The sequence below is a fragment of the Poecilia reticulata genome, linkage group LG8 (genome assembly GCF_000633615.1).
Source record: "Poecilia reticulata strain Guanapo linkage group LG8, Guppy_female_1.0+MT, whole genome shotgun sequence".
Classification (NCBI taxonomy): Eukaryota; Metazoa; Chordata; class Actinopteri; order Cyprinodontiformes; family Poeciliidae; genus Poecilia; species Poecilia reticulata.
Genome location: NC_024338.1, coordinates 2,171,138 through 2,190,932, shown reverse-complemented (window position 1 = coordinate 2,190,932; position 19,795 = coordinate 2,171,138). Strand labels below are relative to the sequence as shown.

The following is a 19,795-nucleotide window of genomic DNA, read 5'->3' as shown; positions in this document are numbered from 1 at the left end:
GTTGCAAATCAGATATTCCAACAGACCCGTGGTACGACGCCCCGGTTTGGTTATGGCACGTCATAGCAGTTATTAAAAATACTTGACTTGGGGCAGAATACATTTTATGGTGTTTTTTTTTTCTTTTTGCATTAAGTATAAATGAAAGAAAATCATAAAAATCACAGGTCATTTCTAAATAAAAATGTAATTCCGAACTCATTTAAAATATATTGAAATATTAATGTAATAAAGGTGAAAGGACAAGAATGTAAAACAAATAAAAATCCTCTAAAAATGGAAATTTAGAGTCAGCTCGATAACATTAGAAACCAAGTTACACTTGCTTTAATGTTCAGTTTATGTTTGTGTTTTATTTCCATGTAATCCCTTACGACCTTCACCATCCAGGAGTATTTGAAACATCTCATGCTGTAACTGACAGAAGACTGCATTGATAAGCTAAAACTGTTAGCTGAAAATGATTGCCGTCGTAAACAGTAGTGCACAGATATATTTTTTGTTACAATTGATTTACCGTTTGGGAAGGCAGTCTGCAGGTGAACTTTGCTGTTTGACATTCAAAATAAAACCATCAGGGTCTTTCCAGTCCTTATTCATCAGAAGAAAAGTAAGCCATCACCATGGATACTGACAGATCCATTACTCACCCAGATGTGTGATTTTCCCTCATGGTGCTCAGATTACAAAAAAACAAACTGATTAGAGTTTGCAGTTAAAGAAATCCTCCAAATTATATTTTTAAAAGGACATCTTTTGGGTTCCCTTCTGCTGATTACAATTTCTGTACTGGATACAAAAATGTCAACTAATAATTTTAATAGTAAGAAGTAATAGCATCTGACCTTGTTTGTGACCGAGAGTTTCTGGTTCAGGAATCCCAGGATTTTCCATCTGCTTTTTGTAGATGATGTGGTTCTGATGAGTCAGAATCAAACCACCAAGATATTCTTATTGTGTCACAGTGACCCTGCTAGGATAAGCATGTTGGATAATAGATGGATGGATGGACAGACAACCAGAGATCTAGAACAGCAAAAAATATTTTTATTGAATCACAAACGGTAGACAATAAAAAACACACAAGGAACAGTAATGTGTAACATTGTCCATAAAAACTTTAATAGCAAATTAGAATTACTTTGTTAAAATATATTGATTAAATACGTCTTTACTCCACAAACAGTAAGCCATGTTGCAGCACACACTTTGTTCCATAGCAAGCTATTGCATCACCTCTGCTGGACATCTGGGGTTGTGAAGCTAAGTGAGCTCAGTACTTTAGAGAAGAAGTATAATGTCAACACAAATAAGCTCACAAAAACAGCGATCCACAATCACATACAAGTCTGTAGGGACGATATAACCTGTGGAGTGTGAAACAGACTGGAGCGTCTGTTTCACAGTGAAATGCTTCTCTCTCTTTTGAATATCACAATAGAGATTTGAGCATAAAATATTTACCCCCAACCTCAAACTCAGAGACCAAAGTTGAAGCAGCACTTTCCAACCAGCTGTCACATTCTGCAGCCATGTTCAGTATCATATATAACTAGTACCTGACCCGTTTTTGTGTATCACAAACTGAGGGGGGAGATATTTTCTGCCTTGTGATTCAAAAGTGAAGAGAATGAAGAAACTACAATCTGTTAGAAGTTTGTCACAAACAAGATTTTAAGCCATTTGACAGGAATGAGTTTCTGGTTATACAGATACACAAAGCATTTCCAACACTTCAGAATGCAGAACAGCAGAAAGAAGCACTTTATTTTTTAAAGGATAAGGCTGGCAGGATTCTGCACCTCTCATCACAAATTTCTTGAAAAAATAAAAACTAAAAAAATACATATAAAGTATGTCATTAGTTTTTACGTTGTATTGTTTTTTATTACGTGAGGCACTCAGTTTTATTTCTGTTATAAATCTATTTTTATAACATGAAAATGTATTTTCCCATTTACAGATTTAAAAAAAAAAATGTTTTCGTTTTGGTCTCTCGTGTTTTTCAGGTAATCAAAAAGACTGAAATGGTAAAATCAGTAAATGGCCTGTACTTGCAGTCATTCAGTCACACACACACACTCACACAATGATGCCAGTGAGCCACGTTGTAGCCACTCGGTCAGAAATAACCTCAGCAAAATCAAAACACACTTAAGAAAAGATTATCTCATTTCTAGTAAAAATGAAGTTATCCAAACCAACTTGATTCTAGTTAAAACAGTAATTGGCTCCCTTGTTAACTCATTCAGACCCCAGTAAAACACAACGAGAGTAAACAAGGAGCACGGGAGAACCTTCCCAGTAGAGGCCAGCCAACCAGAACAGACCTCACAGCCTCTGTTAAGGTCAGAGGTCAGGGTTCAACAATAATACAGACAAGACAAAATGGCCTCCATGGTAGAGTTCCAAGGAAAACACTGGTGAGTGATGATCTCCAAAATGTCTGTGGACTGAGACAAGGTAGAACATTTCAGTGGATGTTTTCCTGATACATTTGGGCTCAGAGAAACAACATACTGACAGCCAGACATGGCGGTGGTACAATCTGATCTGGTTTGCTTATTCAAGATCTGAACAACTTTCTATAATTAGTAAAATAAGAAAAAACAATAAGAACTTCTGGCAATCATATTGTGACATCAAGAATATGATGTCACACAGAAGCACTCCAGCTTGCAAAAAAAAAAGCAACAAAAAAAAAAGTTTTGGGATGAGCAATTTTTGTGTATGGATGGCAGTGACTGCTGCCAAGAACTAGATAACCAGTTAAGGTCTCACATGGTCAGGCTGGTCTGGATAGGATTCATGCAGCAATAAATAAAACCTTAATTTTAAAACTCCAGTTTGTTTTTACTCAGGTCATCTCCGATACTAAAAAAATGGTTGCCAACGAAAAAGATTGGAGTTGAACTAAAAGAGAAAAATAGCAAAATCTATAAGGAGGTAAATACTTTTTCATGGCACTGAATAGAATTATTTTAGTTTTTACTAAATGTCGAGCATTAGGTTGTTTTGACATGTGTCCAAAAAAGACAAATGATAATTCCTGCTGATGTTCAGAATTGATGATCTCTGCAACACGCTGTTCAAACTGTGGAGCAGAGCAAGACATTATATTTAGCGTAGGTCTTTCTTTTTAAATATTACATTTGTTCTTCTATGATCTGACTCTAAACTTAGGTAGGATAATTTGTTAGCCTTTCATTCTATTCCTCCTTTTATTGAAAATGAATTCCCTTCCACTTCATCAAAGACTAATTATTGAAAAAAAGTTAAGCACCATGTAAAGGACCACAAACCAATAGTCTAATTAGAAAGTCATCTGGTGCAGAGCAGCACAGAGGATGTACTTGATTTAAAATGCAAGGAGCTGGCAGTTCTAGAGGCTCACCAGAGGACAGAGGCAGCCTGACTGGAATGACAGTGCGGCAGGAAGCTGCCAGAATGTCTGACAGTCAGACAGACAGACAGGGTGCCATGTAGTCGGACTAAACAACATCACCAGGAGCATGATGGGGGTCTCATGCTTGGATTGAAAGAGGTCAGGTATTCTAGATTCTGACTACCTGGAATGCTAGGCTAACCTCATTGTTAGCCTAGCCTTTCACACACACTCTGGTTTCAACAATGTGTGTAGTTGGCCCCATACGTTAGGCAGTAGCTTGATACAGTCACCCGGCCTGAAACATGGCGAAAATGGACGATTGAATCCAATCCAATCCGTGTCTGGTGACCTTACTCTCTGATGACATCAGTCATGGCCTCTAGTGCCTGGTCTGAATGGTTGAAAATCAGATCATTTACACCCCCACTGTTCTGTAATTGTATCAAATTCCATCCAAATTAAACTGCTCCATATTGCTGCTTAAAGCTGCAGTATGTACCTGACAGAAATATGTTTTTTACATATTTGTTAAGTGTCAATATGTTGAAGCAGCTTAATATGAGACAGATAATCTGTGAAAAGATTAATCTCCCCCACCCCCTGAGCTACTCTTGTCATCTGAAGAAATGCACTCAATGCAATCCACCAATCAGAGCCAGAGGAGGGGCTTAGTGCTGTCAATCAACCTTATGAATGCACTGCTAAATGTGCTAATAGTGGAGAAACAACTTACCGATCTTGGAAAAACGTTTATCTGCTAGTGGCCATGCTAACTAGCCTTAGCTTTCAGGGCAGGCTACGTTGTGGGGAACCAGCTGTGATTGACAGCACTCAGACCCTCCTCCTGACTCTGATTGGTCATTTCTGACAAAGCCTGTTCATAGGGGGAAGACAGAGGAGCTTGACATTTTTCGCACATTATCTGTCTCATCCCATACTGTCACCACATAACAGTTTTATAAAATATGTTTGCTTTTTTTTACATATTTGTTAAAAGCTACATATTGCAACTTTACAGCTTTTCTTTTTAGGGGAGTTTACATTCATCTGTACTAATCATTTGTTATGTCATTTGCTAAAGCATAGAATGCAGAATTTTGACAAAATTATCCCTTAATTTCATTTGCTGGTGGCGACATCCATAAAAAATAAACATTTGTTATAAACTATATACACACGGCAACACTGCGGCTCAGTTTTCCCATTCGGCAAACTTTAAAACATTGAGTTGAAAGACGAAGCCAACACAGCTATCCTTGCCAACAATCATTTGGATGGTAGCAGAGTCACAGCTACTTCAGTGACAGACATAAACACATTGCTCACTCAAACATTGAATTATGGCCAAAGCTTAGGGTTGGGTATGCTGCTAACTACTACGTTTCACCTGCACCCTCCATCTCTACCTAAAGACAGGTTTCAGGACAAGCAGCCTTGTCACCATTAGTCTGCGGCTCCTTTAAGAACCTCTCCACCTCCTGTGAGTCCACTGCTACACTCTTTGGTCGGACATCGTTGTCGTTATTCTTGTTCTCATCGATCACCTTCTTCTGCATCTTCTTCTCTGTCGTTTGCTGCCCCTCTGCCCTGCTTGTATGCTGGTTGGTCTTATCATCTGCCAGTGTGACCGTCTCACTCAGATAGACTGCCGGTTCACGGGGTTTCCTCTTGATAAATAAGAAGTTGCAAGTAGCCAGAACCACTCCTGAGAGCAATACCTCACTTCCTGCCAGCAGGAAGATGTACATGTAACTCTTGGTAGCGTCCAGAAGTCGCCCTGTGACAAAAAGAAAGACAAGAAAAACAATGACAAGAAGAAATGTGGAGGTGCACTCCACATTTCTTGGGTTTACCAAAAAAAATACAAAGTTTTATTTTGTTCATTTACAGTTCAAAATGATGGTAAATGGACTGAACTTAAATAGCGCTTTATCCAATCATTTTGATCACTCAAAGCGCTTTACACTAGAGTCACATTCACCCATTCACCTTCACAAATGCTCACACATTCCACATTCATAAACCGAAACGCAGATTGGTAGGTAATTTGGGGTTAAGTACCTTGCCTAGGGCACATTGACATGAGGAAGCTGGAATCGAACCTACAACCTTCCGATCGCAAGACGACTACTCTACCCACACAGCGACAGTCGCCCCATGTCACATGTTAACAAACATAAGTTGAATGAAAAGCAGTTTGAACATCTTAAACTACCCCTTCTCTTCAAAGCCACTTTACTACACCATGACCCAGGGTTGCTCACAGGTCACCCTTCACCCTTTACCTGCACAATATTTTTCTTTCAACAGTTTGAGTTGCTCTGCAATCTGTTTCCAAATCAGCAAACTCTGAGGTGTTGGTCATCTCCGTTCTCCCTTTAGTTCCTCCTTTCCCTAAAGTTTCACAGATTACCTCCAACACAACATCAGTGATCTTTGATTGCAGTTACACATTTTATGTAATCTTAAGTTCATCATCAAAATCACATCTATAACCTCTTTAGCTTCTGATTTAGCATTCATTTATAATATGATAACCATAACTTATCATAATCATAATTTGAGTTATTATAGGTGTTCTAATGAAAAGAAAACAGGAATCATTCATGACTAATTATTTGAAACCAAAGTTACAGTTGTTCATTCTTACAAGTAAAACAATAATATAAGTATTTTGTTTTGGGTCTCATTCAATTACTCAATGTGTTCAGACTTCATTCTGTAAAATTTCATGCATTGAAATGAGGAATAGTCTCAACTACAACACTCTCTCTGCCCGACTATGATTTCTTATGATTAAATACAGAAATAAATAGAAATAAAGCAAAGCTCGCATGAGACAACACATAAAAATACAACCTCACTGATTTCATTGAAGTTTGATTTTACTGTTGGTTCTTTGTTTGATTCATTTCAAATGTAACTTTATGTATTGTTACTGTTAAGCTAAAATTTCCAGCGTGGGGCTAATGGGATGGTTATCTTGACATGTTATGATCATTATATTTCAAATAAAGATTTCAAAATTTCTCACGTCCTTAAAGATTTGTTCAACTTTAACTCAAAGACGACTGCTGCATGACTACCCCATCCCCCCAGCAACCAGGCTTAGCAAGTTGTTTAGAGGAAACTCTGTTGTAAAAAAAATAAATAAATAAATAAACTTTGTTTGCTTGGACAAATATTAGAAATAACTGACTGACCCGCACTTGGTGGTCCCACCAGCACAGCAATAGCTTCCGCCAGGAGGACAAGGCCAATTGCACTGGAGAATTTTTCAGTGCCAACTATTGCCATCAGCACCTCAAACTGCAGCGCGCCCACCATGCCGTAGGAGACCCCAAAGAAGATGCAGAAAATTACCAGAGACACATAGTCGTTGGACTGGAAGAAATGTAAAAAAAAAAAAAAAGATCAGCTTACAGATCCTAAATTCTCTACATCAGTGAGCAGAAACTGTTCATTAGTAGTTCATGACCAACAAGTCTTCACCCACCTGTGAGCCAACCAAGTCGGCAGTTCCATTAAAGAGCATTGCAAAGCTGAACAAGTAGACACACCGAGGCCGCACCCATTTCAGTCCGGCAATCACACCGCAGGTTGGTCGAGCAAAAATATCGATGAAACCCAGGATAGTGAGCAGCAGCGCTGACTTGGTGTCCTCGTTCCCCAGCTCCTTGGCGTAACTCACAACAAACACAGGTGGCACAAACAAGCCCAGCACCATGATGGATGCTGCTACTGTGTAGATGACAAACCCCCTGTCTTTGAATACAGAGAAGTCCAGCAGCTTCTTTTTCTTCTTCTTGTCCCCCAGGTCGTGTTGCTGTTCCACAGGCTTGGGATTCTGTAAGGGTTTCATGAGGGCTCCACACACACAGCAGTTCAGCAGAAGCCCACCAAGAATGAGGAAGCCTCCCCTCCATCCGTAATAGTTCTGAAGAAACTGACCCAGAGGCGAGAGGCCGCAGAGGAACACGGGGCTCCCAGCAGCAGAAAGCCCATTGGCCAGAGGACGCTTCAGGTTGAAGTACCGATTGAGCATGATGAGAGATGGCTGGAAGTTCAGAGCCAATCCCAGACCTTCAGCAAAGACAAGGACAAGAAATGTTTATGTAAAAAGGCTGAAATTTAAAGCTGCATTATACACCTTTTCCAAAGTCTGCTTTTTACATATTTGTTAAATCTGTCATGAGACAGGTAATCTGAAAAAAGCTGTTTCCAGCTTTAAGATGGAACACTAGAAAATTATATATTTTTATTAAAACAAGACTTTGTAGAATCCATCTCATTCCTTTGCTCATATGCGTTACTGGCCTATATCTAGTCCAGTGTTTCTCAACTCTGGTCCTCACCACCCCCCTGACCTGCATGTTTTAGGTATTTCCCTTCTGCCACACACCTGAATTGTATCTCTGGGTGATAACAAGCTTCTGCAGTACTTGATGGTCATGCAATTATTTTAATCAGCTGTTCTGGAATATAAGCAAATCTAAAACATGCAGAGCAGAGCAGGGGGGCAGTGAGGATAAAGGTTGAAAAACACTGATCTAGACAGTCAGTTGCATAAAGAAAAATAAAGGATTCAAAGGTTTTGTGCTTTAGTGCAAATTTAGTGAGATTTAATTTAAAAGTCTTAATAAAATTACATTCAGTAACTGTCAATTAGTCATTTGAAAGACAATTCAAGATAAACGCCAAGGATGGATTTTCAACTTCACTGAAAATGTGAATAAGAAAAAAAACCTAAACAGTGAAACCTGTGATGACTCCAGTAGAGAGGTAGATGTGGATGATGCTGGTGGAGAAGGAGGCCAAGATCATTCCCAGAGAGGCGAAGAGGCCTCCCACCATCATCACAGGGCGGCAGCCAAAGCGGTTGACCATCACGCTGCACAGAGGACCTGCACAGACCAGAGCACAGACACTCTCTGGACACTCTAATGCTATCAGCTGCTGCATTTAGGTACCATTCAGTATTTTGTTTTAAATATTTCACTCAATTTAAATAACGTTGCATTAATCTTGCAAAAAAAATAAATTGTCATAGTAAAAAGTACTTTATAGCTATGTTAGTCTTTTATTCAATTTGGAGAAAAAAAAACTTTGGACTTAACTAAGAATAATAGAGATGTGATCCATCTCCATTTGATCCATGTTGAACAATTCACCAAATTCCACCAGCTTTAGAGACAGAGATGTAGGGTTTCTGAACATTTTATTTCAAACTTCTATGAATGACAAGGAAATATATGTATTTCATCTAGATGTCTGACCATGACACCTTTGCACACAACTGAAATAGCTGTAAGTAGGTTAGTTTGCTGTCAATTTATTAGGCTTTCTTTCCCACCATCACATGTGCAGCATTAGCTTGAAATGTCAGTGGTACATTCAGAAGCTCGGCTCTAACCCTAGATTTATGGTCAATTGTTGCCAGGGTAACAACACAAGCAGTTTGGCTATCTGCTACAAGACAGCCAGTATGTATGAATCAAAGTTGCATGGATAGTGGTTCCCAAAAATATGAGAACCACTGTGTGGTGTGTAACACTGAGCTGGGTTTCTGAATGATCTCCAGAATTTACACTTCATGTAAAATTCTTCAAATTACTGAAACACAGTTTACCACGACTGTTACAGGACAGACATTTTAGATAAAAACAGATAAACTTCAACAACTCACCAAATTTCACTAAGATTTACACATAGAATTTCACAAGAAATGTCACTCTAAAGCACTTTACCAGACCAGCAGGTCTAACAGCTGTGAACAAAAACTGATAGTGATGATGTGTAGGGTCTGAAAAGCGTATTGTGTGCACATGAGCAAAACATCAGTTATTACAGTTACTGGTGTTCCCCATCCAGTTTCAATGTCATACAGCAGCATACCTCTGCTACTGGAAGGAACGCTGCATCTCCCCAAACTACACTCTGCTCTCATCAACCCCCTGGTGCCTGCTCTCTGCTGTCAGCATGCAGATTTAATGACAAATGTTTAACTATGATCAAATATTACAGTTTTGAGTTGAAAATGGACCAAAATGCAGACAGGAGCTCAGGATGAACACTGAGTGCATTCTTAAAGAAAATAAGAAAACTTACAAAGCTCATAGCAGCTAGCATAACAGCAACAACAACGGGACACAACGAAGGAACAAGCAGAGAACAATACGGACCAGAAAGCTATAATATATTCAGAGACGAGAGGATAGGGGCTGGTGGGACTAATCAGAGGTAAGTAGATGCAGCTGGGGGAAGAGAGCAGGCAGAGAAAATTAGGAGATGTGAAACAGCTGGGAAAAGAAGGCTAAGGAAGATGGACAAGGGTCAGACAAAGGGACACCATGCATAAAAGAACTGAACATAGAAGAATGGAATAATGATCTAAGGAACCTCAAATAATAATAAAAACATTTTTGCCTCTGCAGGCCTGAATTTCATTAATAACCTGGCCTTAGTACATAAATGTCATCATCTGACATTAACCATTCTGATGAGCTGATTTATCTGTCTGATTAAAACAAACTGTCATTTGAAAAATCAACATGAGATAAGCTGGATGTGATTGGAGTAAGGCAAGTCCCACCTTCCACTGACTGGGTTTGCATACAACTAATTCTAACTGATGACAGTTGGAATGAAGAAATGAACAAACTCCGCTTGGGAGTTTGTTAATTCTCCCAAGCGGAGAATTGGGAGAATTCCAATTCTCCCAATTCTCCTGTCTACCAGTCAGACAGAAGCATATAGGAAATATGCTTCTTATATATGAAATAAATGAGAGGTTGTAAAGGAAAGGGTTCCAGAGATCAGAGGAGAAAAAAGAGTTAAGTAAAACTAGATATTATTTTGTTTAATGTAGTATCATGTAAATTGAATTAGTACACCAATATTGCCTTCCATCTGTGTATTATGCAAACAAACAGCAGCCTACCTGTGCCATAAAGCATCGCCAGCAGGATGGAAGAGATCCAGGCGGTGTCGCTGTATCCAATTCCAAACTCCCGGATCAGCTCTTTGAAAAACACACTGACTGCTTTAGGGAATGCATAGGAGAAGCCTGTGATGACAAAACATCCAGCCAACACTGCCCAGCCCCATCCTCCATCTGGGGCCTTCACACTTGGTGCTTCATCATCCACAACAGCACCTCCCATGGTGCTTTATGGCTGTTCCTTAATGGAGGCAGTGAGATGCTGGAACAAACATAAAATATTAGGTAATGAAATTCCCTCTACATTTTAAATTCAGATCGGCAGCAGGTTGCACACTCTCAGATTGAATTTCTTTCCTTAGTGTGGATCCACATAACTCCTAATATTGCTTTTTCATCCTGGCGTAAATAAATCAGTTCTTAATTATACTGTATTGAGTAAATATAAAGAACAGTCCTGCAACAGTGACTCACAGTTTTTAACGAAGGATTTTCCTCACAAATCTTCACAATTGCACGTGATGCATATCCAGCAATCATGGAATGAAGAAATGTAGACCCGATCCGCGGCCAGAAAAATCTACAATAAAAATCAGACAGATCATGTAATTTTCTCAGTATTTAATAAAAAATAAAGAAAGAAAGAAATCTAGAATTTCAGACATTATTTTCCACCCATTAAACACTAGTACATTGTCTGTTTAGTAAATACAGACATTAAAAATTATAAAGAAAAAACTTGTCATTTTAAATCTTATATAGCATTTAATCAAGTCCAGAGGAACAAAAAGTGCTTCACACTACATTCAGCCACACAGTAGGAAACCACTGGATTGTAGCTGGACTCCAGGGCAGATTGCCATGAGGTGAGGCTGCCATGTACCAGCACCACTGGGCCCTGTGACCACCACCAGCAGGCAGGGTGGGCGATGTGTCTTGCCCAAGAACACAACAACAGAGCAGGAATCAAACCAACAACACACAGACTGAGGAACAAACTTGTACCACAAATCGCCACCATCGTGCCCAACAGGCTACATACCAGATTACTCTTTGCCAGCCACATGGAGAGGATATCAATGCCACAACAGTGTTTGACTGACTATATAAACTTGTGACTGGACAACACCATCCCCACCAGAACAATGAGATGTCTCCCTAATAACAAACCAGTGGTCTGAAGGAACTATTGAACCTAATAAAAGAGCCTTCAGAGAGCACGACATGAAATTATAGACAAGCATACAGAAGCAGCTCAAAGTCCAGATTATAGAAAGCAAGGAGAAGTACAGGAAGAAGCTCGAGACAAAACTACAAAGAAACGATGTCATAGATGTGTGCTCAGAGATGAAGATCACAAGCTTCAAGCAAAAAAAGGATTAGACAGAGCAAGAGAGCTCATCATTCTCCACTCCTGTACCCAGCCAAACAGACCTCCCACCCTACTTTGACCCACAGCTTGCCAGTCACACCTTAGAAGTTTCATCTTCCACCTCGGTCATTGACTCTTCTGCTTTTTCAAGTTTCTCCAATCAAATAAGGAGATGCTAATGCTCCCATTCTGTCTCTTGCCAATCTGTTTGTCTCTAAAAATTTTGTGAAGAGGCTGCTGGAAATACTGAACCGAAGAAGTGTTCCAGGTCCAAATGGTGTCCGCTTCACAGTCCTGAAGGGTTGTGCAGAGCAGCTCTATGGGACTCTGCAGAACCTTGACCCAAGAGAAGGTTCTAGTACATCTTGCCTTGTTCCAGTACCAAAGAAAACCCACCCATCAGTCATCAATGACTGTGGGATGTCACCTGTTGCCGTGACATCCCACAGTGAACAGTGGATAAGATGCCAGAGTGTTGGTGGTTGTACCTCTAGAATGTTGTCAAATCTAAAAGCCATTTTCAATATTTTATATAAGATGCCTGTTAAGTTGTTGCTTAGGTCTTACCCTTGGAGAAGCTGATCATTCAGGCTTGTGTCTTTGTATTATGCAGAGCAATTGAACACAATACGTAGTTTAGTGGGCTTTTTGGGGTGAAAAATCCCATGGTGAGGAATATAACATTGTTTTCATTGTTTTCTTTCATTTTGTACTTTGGTTAATGTCCTTCATGTAAGTTACGTAGTCTCTTTCAATTTTCATCTTTGTTGAACTTTCTTTTTAAGTCTTCAAGTCTAATTTCAGCAGCCTTTCTGTTCTCAGGTATGTGTGGCCTTTGTTTGAATAGTAGAGGCATCTCAAAGTGTTCTTGTTCATTTTTCCTTATTCTTTCCTTGAGGATATCCAAAAAGATGAGACCATTTTATCATTTCCTTTTGTCCTTAAATTCTGACTTTAGCACATTAATGACATTCAATGAAGTCACAGAGGATAATTCCTTTATTGTGACTCTGACAAACTTGACTCTGTTAGATTTAAGTGATGGTGTGGAGCCTCCAGCAATATTCCACCATAGGCCTGGGTATATTCCATATGGCTCATAGTCTTCTCCTAGTACAACTTTTGGAGCTAAAGCTCTGAATTGAATCTGATAAGGAGTCCTACATTGCAGCTGAGGAGAAGTGGCATCTCATCAGTGATTTCTATCAAATGGAGCCATGGACCTTACCAAGCTCCGCCCAGAAACGCCCCTCGAAAGTCCCAAGTGGCTGCATGTCTCACAAACAAAGCCTCGCGGAGCTTAGTTTTTATGTGTAAACATGGCGTCTTTCATTTCGACTGACTCTCTGCAGAGTATTTCTGAGTTGATTAGTTTAGCATTTCTGTCAGATTTTCAAAAAATATCAGCCACGACAATGGACAGGGGAACCAACAAGTTCATGTCATCTTTTTTGGATGACATCAAGGTGTTTGAGCCGTGATGCCTCCAACATTGTGCTCGTCACAGCGAAATGCTACCGGTCTATGAGGAAAACAGCAGATCCTCACACCCTCAGCATAAATATAGCTGTGGACAAGATCACTGATGCCTATTGTTCTTGCAAGGCTGGGTAAGTCGGGCATTCATGGTTTTGAGGGTTACTTTTGAAACCAGTGATTTCTGTTGGCAAATGTTCGAATGTGCCTGATACACGGTACTCTGAGCTAGCGTGGCTAACACAATTACAGTTTAGTAAAAAGCCTTTTCAGGTTAAATAAAATCTTTAATGTATGTCAGATACGGTACACATTGCATATTGATCTGTTCAGCTAACGTAAGGCTGTAACAGACAGGCTTCAAGGTGTAGAAGTTGTATCGGTACTGCCATTATGCTGTACTTGGCTAAAAGGTTTTCATAATGGATGTGTTTATTATTGACTTTCTTTTTGTCATTCACTAAACACAAAGAAAGCAAAGCAATAATACTTACACCAGCAGACACTCCTTTGTCCTTATCGATCCTATGACAGTTGAGTTGCAAATGCGGGTCGTGCACAAGCTTGTGACAAGCTTTGATCCAAGCAAGGCATTCCGTTTCAGATTTTGGAAATCTGAATTTTAGTTCCACAAATACGATCAGGATACCTGACATCGCCTGTGCAGATACCCCACTGACAGTGGAGAACCATTCTTTTTCGAGTCCTGACGCAAAAACTTTCTGCCGGTCTGCTAGTCCACAATGTACATTAGCTTGTGTTTATTACTGTAGCTTGTTTGTGAGACGGTCAAGCACGTGGTAGCTGCGCTGTGACGTGAAATGGGCATTAACCAATGAAACGCGGCCCTTGTGGTAAGGTCCATTGTTTTGCTGCGTCACTGGTGGGTACCGTATTTTCCGCACTAGAAGGCGCATAGAATAGATGCTACAGTTTGGGTTGCCAATTTGTTCCGTACTCTATTATTACACATCCACATTTGTAAAGAAGTAGTCCTCCCCCCCCAAATACTTTATATAATAGGCTGCCCCAGTCATTGTCTCACTCATGGTGTTGGTGTTGCGATATTGTGCCCAACTGCTTTCTGGGTAACACAGACCAACCGACACGCTGCCGCCGCAGTCTCTGTCTCTCTTTCCCCTCCCCTCCACCCCCCTGGCTTTAAACGTATTATCAAACTTTATTAACAAACCAGCGTTCTGACAACTATCCCAGCATGCACCGCGCGCTTCTTCTATGGGCAAAAATAAAGTCGGCGGCTGCTTACCGTAGTTGCTAGACCTGTTGTGGCTCAATATTCGTCCATATATAAGGCGCACCGGATTATAAGGCGCACTGTCGGCTTTTGAGGAAATTGAAGGTTTTTAGGTGCGCCTTATAGTGCGGAAAATACGGTATATTGTCATAATGAACTGATATGGAGTCTTTACTGCATGAAGAGGGAAAGTTAATGAAAATGTCTGTGTCATAACCACTTTTAGCTTGGAGTGACTGCTTGTTGCTGGTTGTTTACTCCTTCAGACAAATGTGCTATTTCTTTGTGTATATAGTGCTCTTTAAATAAGTTCTGACTTTTAGATACCATACAAAAACAATCAATGAAATGTTACTTGACAGACCCACCTTCGTAATGTTGAGAGCTGTAGCTGCTGTGGTTTCATCTGAAGTGTTTGAAACTGTGTTGATAAGGCCAAGAAACCTTTCCTTTGCAATGTCATCATGTAGACAAGTTGGATGCTTTCCTTTACAAATGTCACATGAGTGGCCACGGCAACAATCCTTGATGTTATGTCCCACTTTAAAGTATCCATAAGATGCTTTATTATCCTTAACATATGTGTGCTTCTTTTCCAAGGGCAAAATATTTGCCCGGGCCTGTGACATACATTTTCAGCAGGTGAAGCTCATCACCAGATGATATGCCTTTGCAGTTCACAAGTGAGGTGAAAAAGGCCAGCCATTCCATTAGACCTGAAAGTTTGAATAATTTTCATTAGGATTGGTGGTATTAGACATTTCTTTGGGGTATTAATGTAAGGAGTAAGCTACTAGGGGGTGCTTATTCATAAACAGCAAGGCGGTCAACAGCATGTTATTCTGTTGAATCTCCGGATTGTCCATATTTATGTACATTTTTTCACCATGTATCTTGAATTTTGCACGAGCTTCTTGCATTTCCTTTTCTGCCCCTTAACGCTGACATTCTGATTTTTGTACATTAATTCCCTTCTGTGTTGCTCCTTCATTTCTCTCATTTTTTCCTTGTGTTTGATCTCCTTCTGGATAAACTCAAAAACTGATTCCTTTGCAGCTAACTCTACAGATGCATCAGTCCTTTTGGCTACAATACTTGAAATGTCAGACTGCATACTAACACTTGACAGAGGCAGTACCATACAGCGCAAGCAAACTCATGTGAAAATAGCTGATAAAGACGCTGCTTTTTTCCATCTACATCAAAATCTTCTGTTGCTGTTATACGTTCACATAGTATTTTCATAAAGTTTTCTGCATCTTAGGTCAGGAGATGGAGTACTATGCTCCCTTGTTTCACTGTACAATTTCATTGTTGTTAATCCATTTTCAATATTGTCTGCCACTGCACATAACTCTTGCTCTGACAAATCAGACTTGAAGCTTTCTCTTGATGCTCTGAGTCTGATTAGCCCTTTCCATTGTTAGGACAAAAGGACAATTAGCCCTTTTCTTCGTTTTAATTATTTTTCTTTATGGTAGACTATAACTTTCTCTGCTAACACAGGAGGGCGCTCAGAGCACCGGGGCAACGATCATATAGATGGAGAACACATTTTAAGTTCAGACAACATTTTCTCTTTGCACTCGGTGTTGTTCTTTAATTCTTGTACCTCTTTGATGCATTAAAGTTCTAATTTAATTGGTTTCTGTTTGTAGCTCATTGATAAAGCCATCCATTTTTGTAACTCAATGTGATCTTAACCGTTAGCTTCTAAGACATCAACCGTTAGCGCGTTAGCTGCAGACGCTTTAGAGCTAAAACATGTAATATGTGTGCAATTGATTATTTTATATTCTTATTCAAGTGCTATTTTAAGTTTATCACAAAAAAACAATATATTAACAGAACAAAATACACGTGTATAGTAATACTTTTTACAATCAACAAACCTTCTGACTCTTCAGAGTGGCTGCCAATATAAAACAAAGGGGGGAAAATAACTGCTGGGATAAACAAGCTGACTGCTATGCAACAGCGTTAGACAGGAAGTGTAAGCTCAAAAAATAAAATCATACAGCTCAACCCGGAAGTCCTCCAAGTAGGCTTCATAGAACGTTAAATGAAAGTATCTCATAACTTTGAATAGAACTTAACTATAACATAATTGAACAAATAAAAAGGGAGGGGTAGGTAGGTAGGTAGGTAGGTAGGTAGGGAGGGAGGGAGGTCATTGTTTTTCCCTTTACATTAAGAGGGTAATGCTGCTGTAAACCAGGGAGCCCTGGGTTACCATGCCCCTCCTGTTGCTACCCCAACCTTTACATGGAGTCAGTAATGTAATGAATGAAATGTAGTGTTCCCATCCTTACTACATCAGTATACAGCATTCACCGTCTATGGGGTGAAACGATGAAAGAATGGGTTTGTAACTGTCTAGGTTTGACACTTGACCTTAAAGCCACTAATTGTCTTTTACTGCTGTTTTCCAGTCTTTAAAAGCTGAAAGCCTTACTAGTAACAAATATTACACAACAGCAAAGAAAATATTTCCAATTACTCTTGAATAATTAACATAACACTTATGCTTATGGAGGAAAAGACTAAAATATGCAGAAAGCATTTCATTTGAAGACTCATCTCTAAGACGTCCTCTCTTGACTTCCACAAACAAGCAGCACCAGAAGATCAACAAGTAAAATTTACAGTTCTGCCTCATCCTATTACGCTTTGCAATGGGCAACTTCATCCTTCACATCCCCCTCACCCCACCTGTTATTTATATGCTCCCTCAAGCTCTGCAGCGCTGCAACACAGCCACCTAGCCTTACAGAATCCTAACGCTACTACGTATTGAATAGTTGTTCTTTAATTCCCAAAGGATTCTTTTTAATCTTCAAGCCTCTACAAATAAAGACTATAAAGTCACTGTTTTGACTGTGATCTTGTTGCCGGAGGCCCCATCACCTGATTTACAACCTGAGGAAACAGATGAAATGAACTGCGCAGTAGAAATGCCTGATTGGTGAAGCCAAACATCCAGCAGCCAGTGTCTCCGGGTAACACGTTTCTGATGGGAATCTGACGTAACAAGCTAGAAAGACTCTGACCCATGTCTCAAAAACACAGATTCTTCCAAAAGGTCATTATTTATTAATATTTTTTAATGTGGCTGTTGCACAAATGTATTTCCAAGAAAAAAGTTAGTTTTTTTGTTTTTTTTACAGAATTTTGGAACCACACCCTACACCGGGGCCTGATGTAGCACATCAGTCTTGCTAAAACTCTCTTCACATTGGAGGCCTGTGGTTTCCTTATTTCTCACCATGTCCAGACGTCAGTTTGTGACCTTCAGTTCACTTTGCTCATGCAGCGGAATAATGAGCCACACAATACCAGAAGGGCCAACAGCCACAACAACAAGACACCTGATGAATCCACTGGTCAGGTTCATTTATGTTTTCACTAATAAATAGAATTAGCATTTGAAAATGGCATTTTGTAATCACAGATCAAATTTACTCAATATTAACATTTGATGGATGGATGGATGGATGGATGGATGGATGGATGGATGGATGGATGGATGGATGGATGGATGGATGGAGAGTATTGAATGAAAAGAACTTAGTTGTGAGCTGATGATGCTAAAAGTAAAAAACGAAATAGAATTTGATCTTAACTCAAACAGAATCCTTCATCAATTCGAGCCAGATAAACCTTTGAAGATAAAACCGTTTTGCAATTTAACTCCTATCGATTCATCCCCGGTTCATCGACATATTAGCTCTACTAATATTTTACCTCTCTGCATATTTACATCCCTAACTTTAACAGAAATGATAACGGTGAGGACAGAATCTTGACATTTTCAAAATAAAAGCTTCCCAGATGAAACCAACACCTCCTAACTTCAGAGCGTTCTGATCTACCTTCTCTCCTCTCGCCGCAGCAGGCTTACACCTTCATCCTGGAAGCTGCTGCAATCATTTCCTGCAGAATTAGATCGCCTCTAAAAGACCGAGGAAAAAGTCACGCATCCCCGCGACATGATGAATTTCGGAATTAAAAATGCCACATGATAATTACGGTAATAGTCGCATCTCGTCCAGCTGTGACAGTCATTGGACTACCGCTGATGTGAAACAGGAAGATGTGTTACTGCTGAGCGCCTTACCGGATGATACAGCCGGGAGTCGTCCCTCATCCAGTCTCAGCACCTGCGCGGCGTTCCAACCTGCACGTCTGCCCGCAGAGCGTCAGAGCCGGGCAGACCGAGCTGCTGCTGGGTCCTAATGCCCCCCTGCTCCACACCCACCCCCTCCCCCTACCCCTCAAACTGACTCCACCAAGAGGAAGCGCATCAACTCATACGTGCTATTTATAGGCTTTGTTTTCTGTGGCCTGCGCATCACATTGAATGCACCGAGTTCCCGGACAGTTCGGAGGGATTCTAGCTGCAGACGGACGGCGCCCACACAGCCAGAGCTGATAGACATCTGAGCCGTCAGAGGCTGTGTTGACAAAATGTCCCTGAAGACAAAGCACCACCTGCTAGCAACGAATTATTTAGACCCCTGATAGATTTAGAGTAACAGCAGCACTCTGATTCAAAATAACAAGTATCTGTCCAAAGAAAAAAAAAGAGAGAGAGACTCGAGTAAGAGTACAAAAGTATTTGGTAAAAAGAAGAAAAGAAGAAAGTACTGAGAAATTAAATATAACATCTGACTGACTCTTATATAAATGACATTTACACAAATTCATCCTGGCGTTTATCTTTAGTCGCATTTAATTACTGCAGCAGCATCTTCACAGGTCTGACTAACAAATCAATCCTCCAACTGCAGCTGATCCAGGAACGCTGCTGCTGGTGTTCTGACTAAAACCAGGAAGATGGAGAACATCACCCAGTTCTACAGTCCTTCACTGAAAGAACAGACTTTAGAATACTGTTGCTAATTTAAAAATCACTGAACATTTTAGCACCACAATACATTAAAGATCTGCTGATGTATCAACCTTCCAGATCTCTTCTGGTTCTGGTTCTGCTCGGCATCCAGAAACAGAACCAAACATGGAGAAGTAGCATTCAGCTTCTACGCACCACAAATCTGGAACAAACCTCCAGAAAGCTGCAAAACAGCCAAAACACCAAGTTCCTTTAAATCAAGACTAAAATCTCACCTGTTTAGAGTTGCTTTGAACCATGTTGGCCAAAATATTTGATGTGTATTTATGATTTTGATGATATGATATTTGATAAAATATAATGTTTATTGCTTGTTTCATACTAGGATTCTGTGTTGTGTTTTTATGATGTAAATAACTTTAAAGTGCCTTATTGCTGAAATGTGTTTCACAAATAAACTTCATTTGATTTGTCAATTTTTTAAAGATTTAATAAATAACATTATCACAAAA

At 39.9% G+C, this 19,795-nt stretch overlaps 1 protein-coding gene across 5 annotated transcripts; it reads right to left on the bottom strand.

Annotated features, from left to right (window-relative positions):
• Positions 1 to 1,100: 1,100 nt before the first annotated feature.
• slc16a3a (solute carrier family 16 member 3a) lies at positions 1,101 to 18,816 on the bottom strand. Of its 5 annotated transcripts, XM_008415077.2 has the most exons (8): positions 16,324 to 16,428; positions 14,800 to 15,147; positions 10,803 to 10,908; positions 10,329 to 10,590; positions 8,149 to 8,292; positions 6,885 to 7,471; positions 6,592 to 6,772; positions 1,101 to 5,165 (listed from the first exon to the last, which is right to left on the bottom strand). In XM_008415077.2, exons 4-8 carry the CDS (start codon positions 10,549 to 10,551, stop codon positions 4,795 to 4,797), a joined length of 1,506 nt encoding a protein of 501 aa, XP_008413299.1. In that variant the 5' UTR covers positions 10,552 to 10,590; positions 10,803 to 10,908; positions 14,800 to 15,147; positions 16,324 to 16,428; the 3' UTR covers positions 1,101 to 4,794. The 5 variants fall into 5 exon arrangements, with proteins under 5 accessions (XP_008413299.1, XP_008413300.1, XP_008413302.1 ...); XM_008415078.2 differs by lacking the exons at positions 14,800 to 15,147; positions 16,324 to 16,428 and adding an exon at positions 18,549 to 18,816; XM_008415080.2 differs by lacking the exons at positions 14,800 to 15,147; positions 16,324 to 16,428 and adding an exon at positions 18,461 to 18,480.
• Between the last annotated feature and the right edge of the window lie 979 nt (positions 18,817 to 19,795).

Coding starts and splice junctions, on each gene's coding strand:
- slc16a3a (XM_008415078.2), bottom strand. CDS start 10,551: ATGGGAGGTGCTGTTGTGGATGATGAAGCACCAAGTGTGAAGGCCCCA. Junction 8,293..10,328: donor GGCGATGCTTTATGGCACAG/GTAGGCTGCTGT, acceptor TGGTCTGTGCAG/GTCCTCTGTGCAGCGTGATG. Junction 6,773..6,884: donor CCGACTTGGTTGGCTCACAG/GTGGGTGAAGAC, acceptor CATTTCTTCCAG/TCCAACGACTATGTGTCTCT.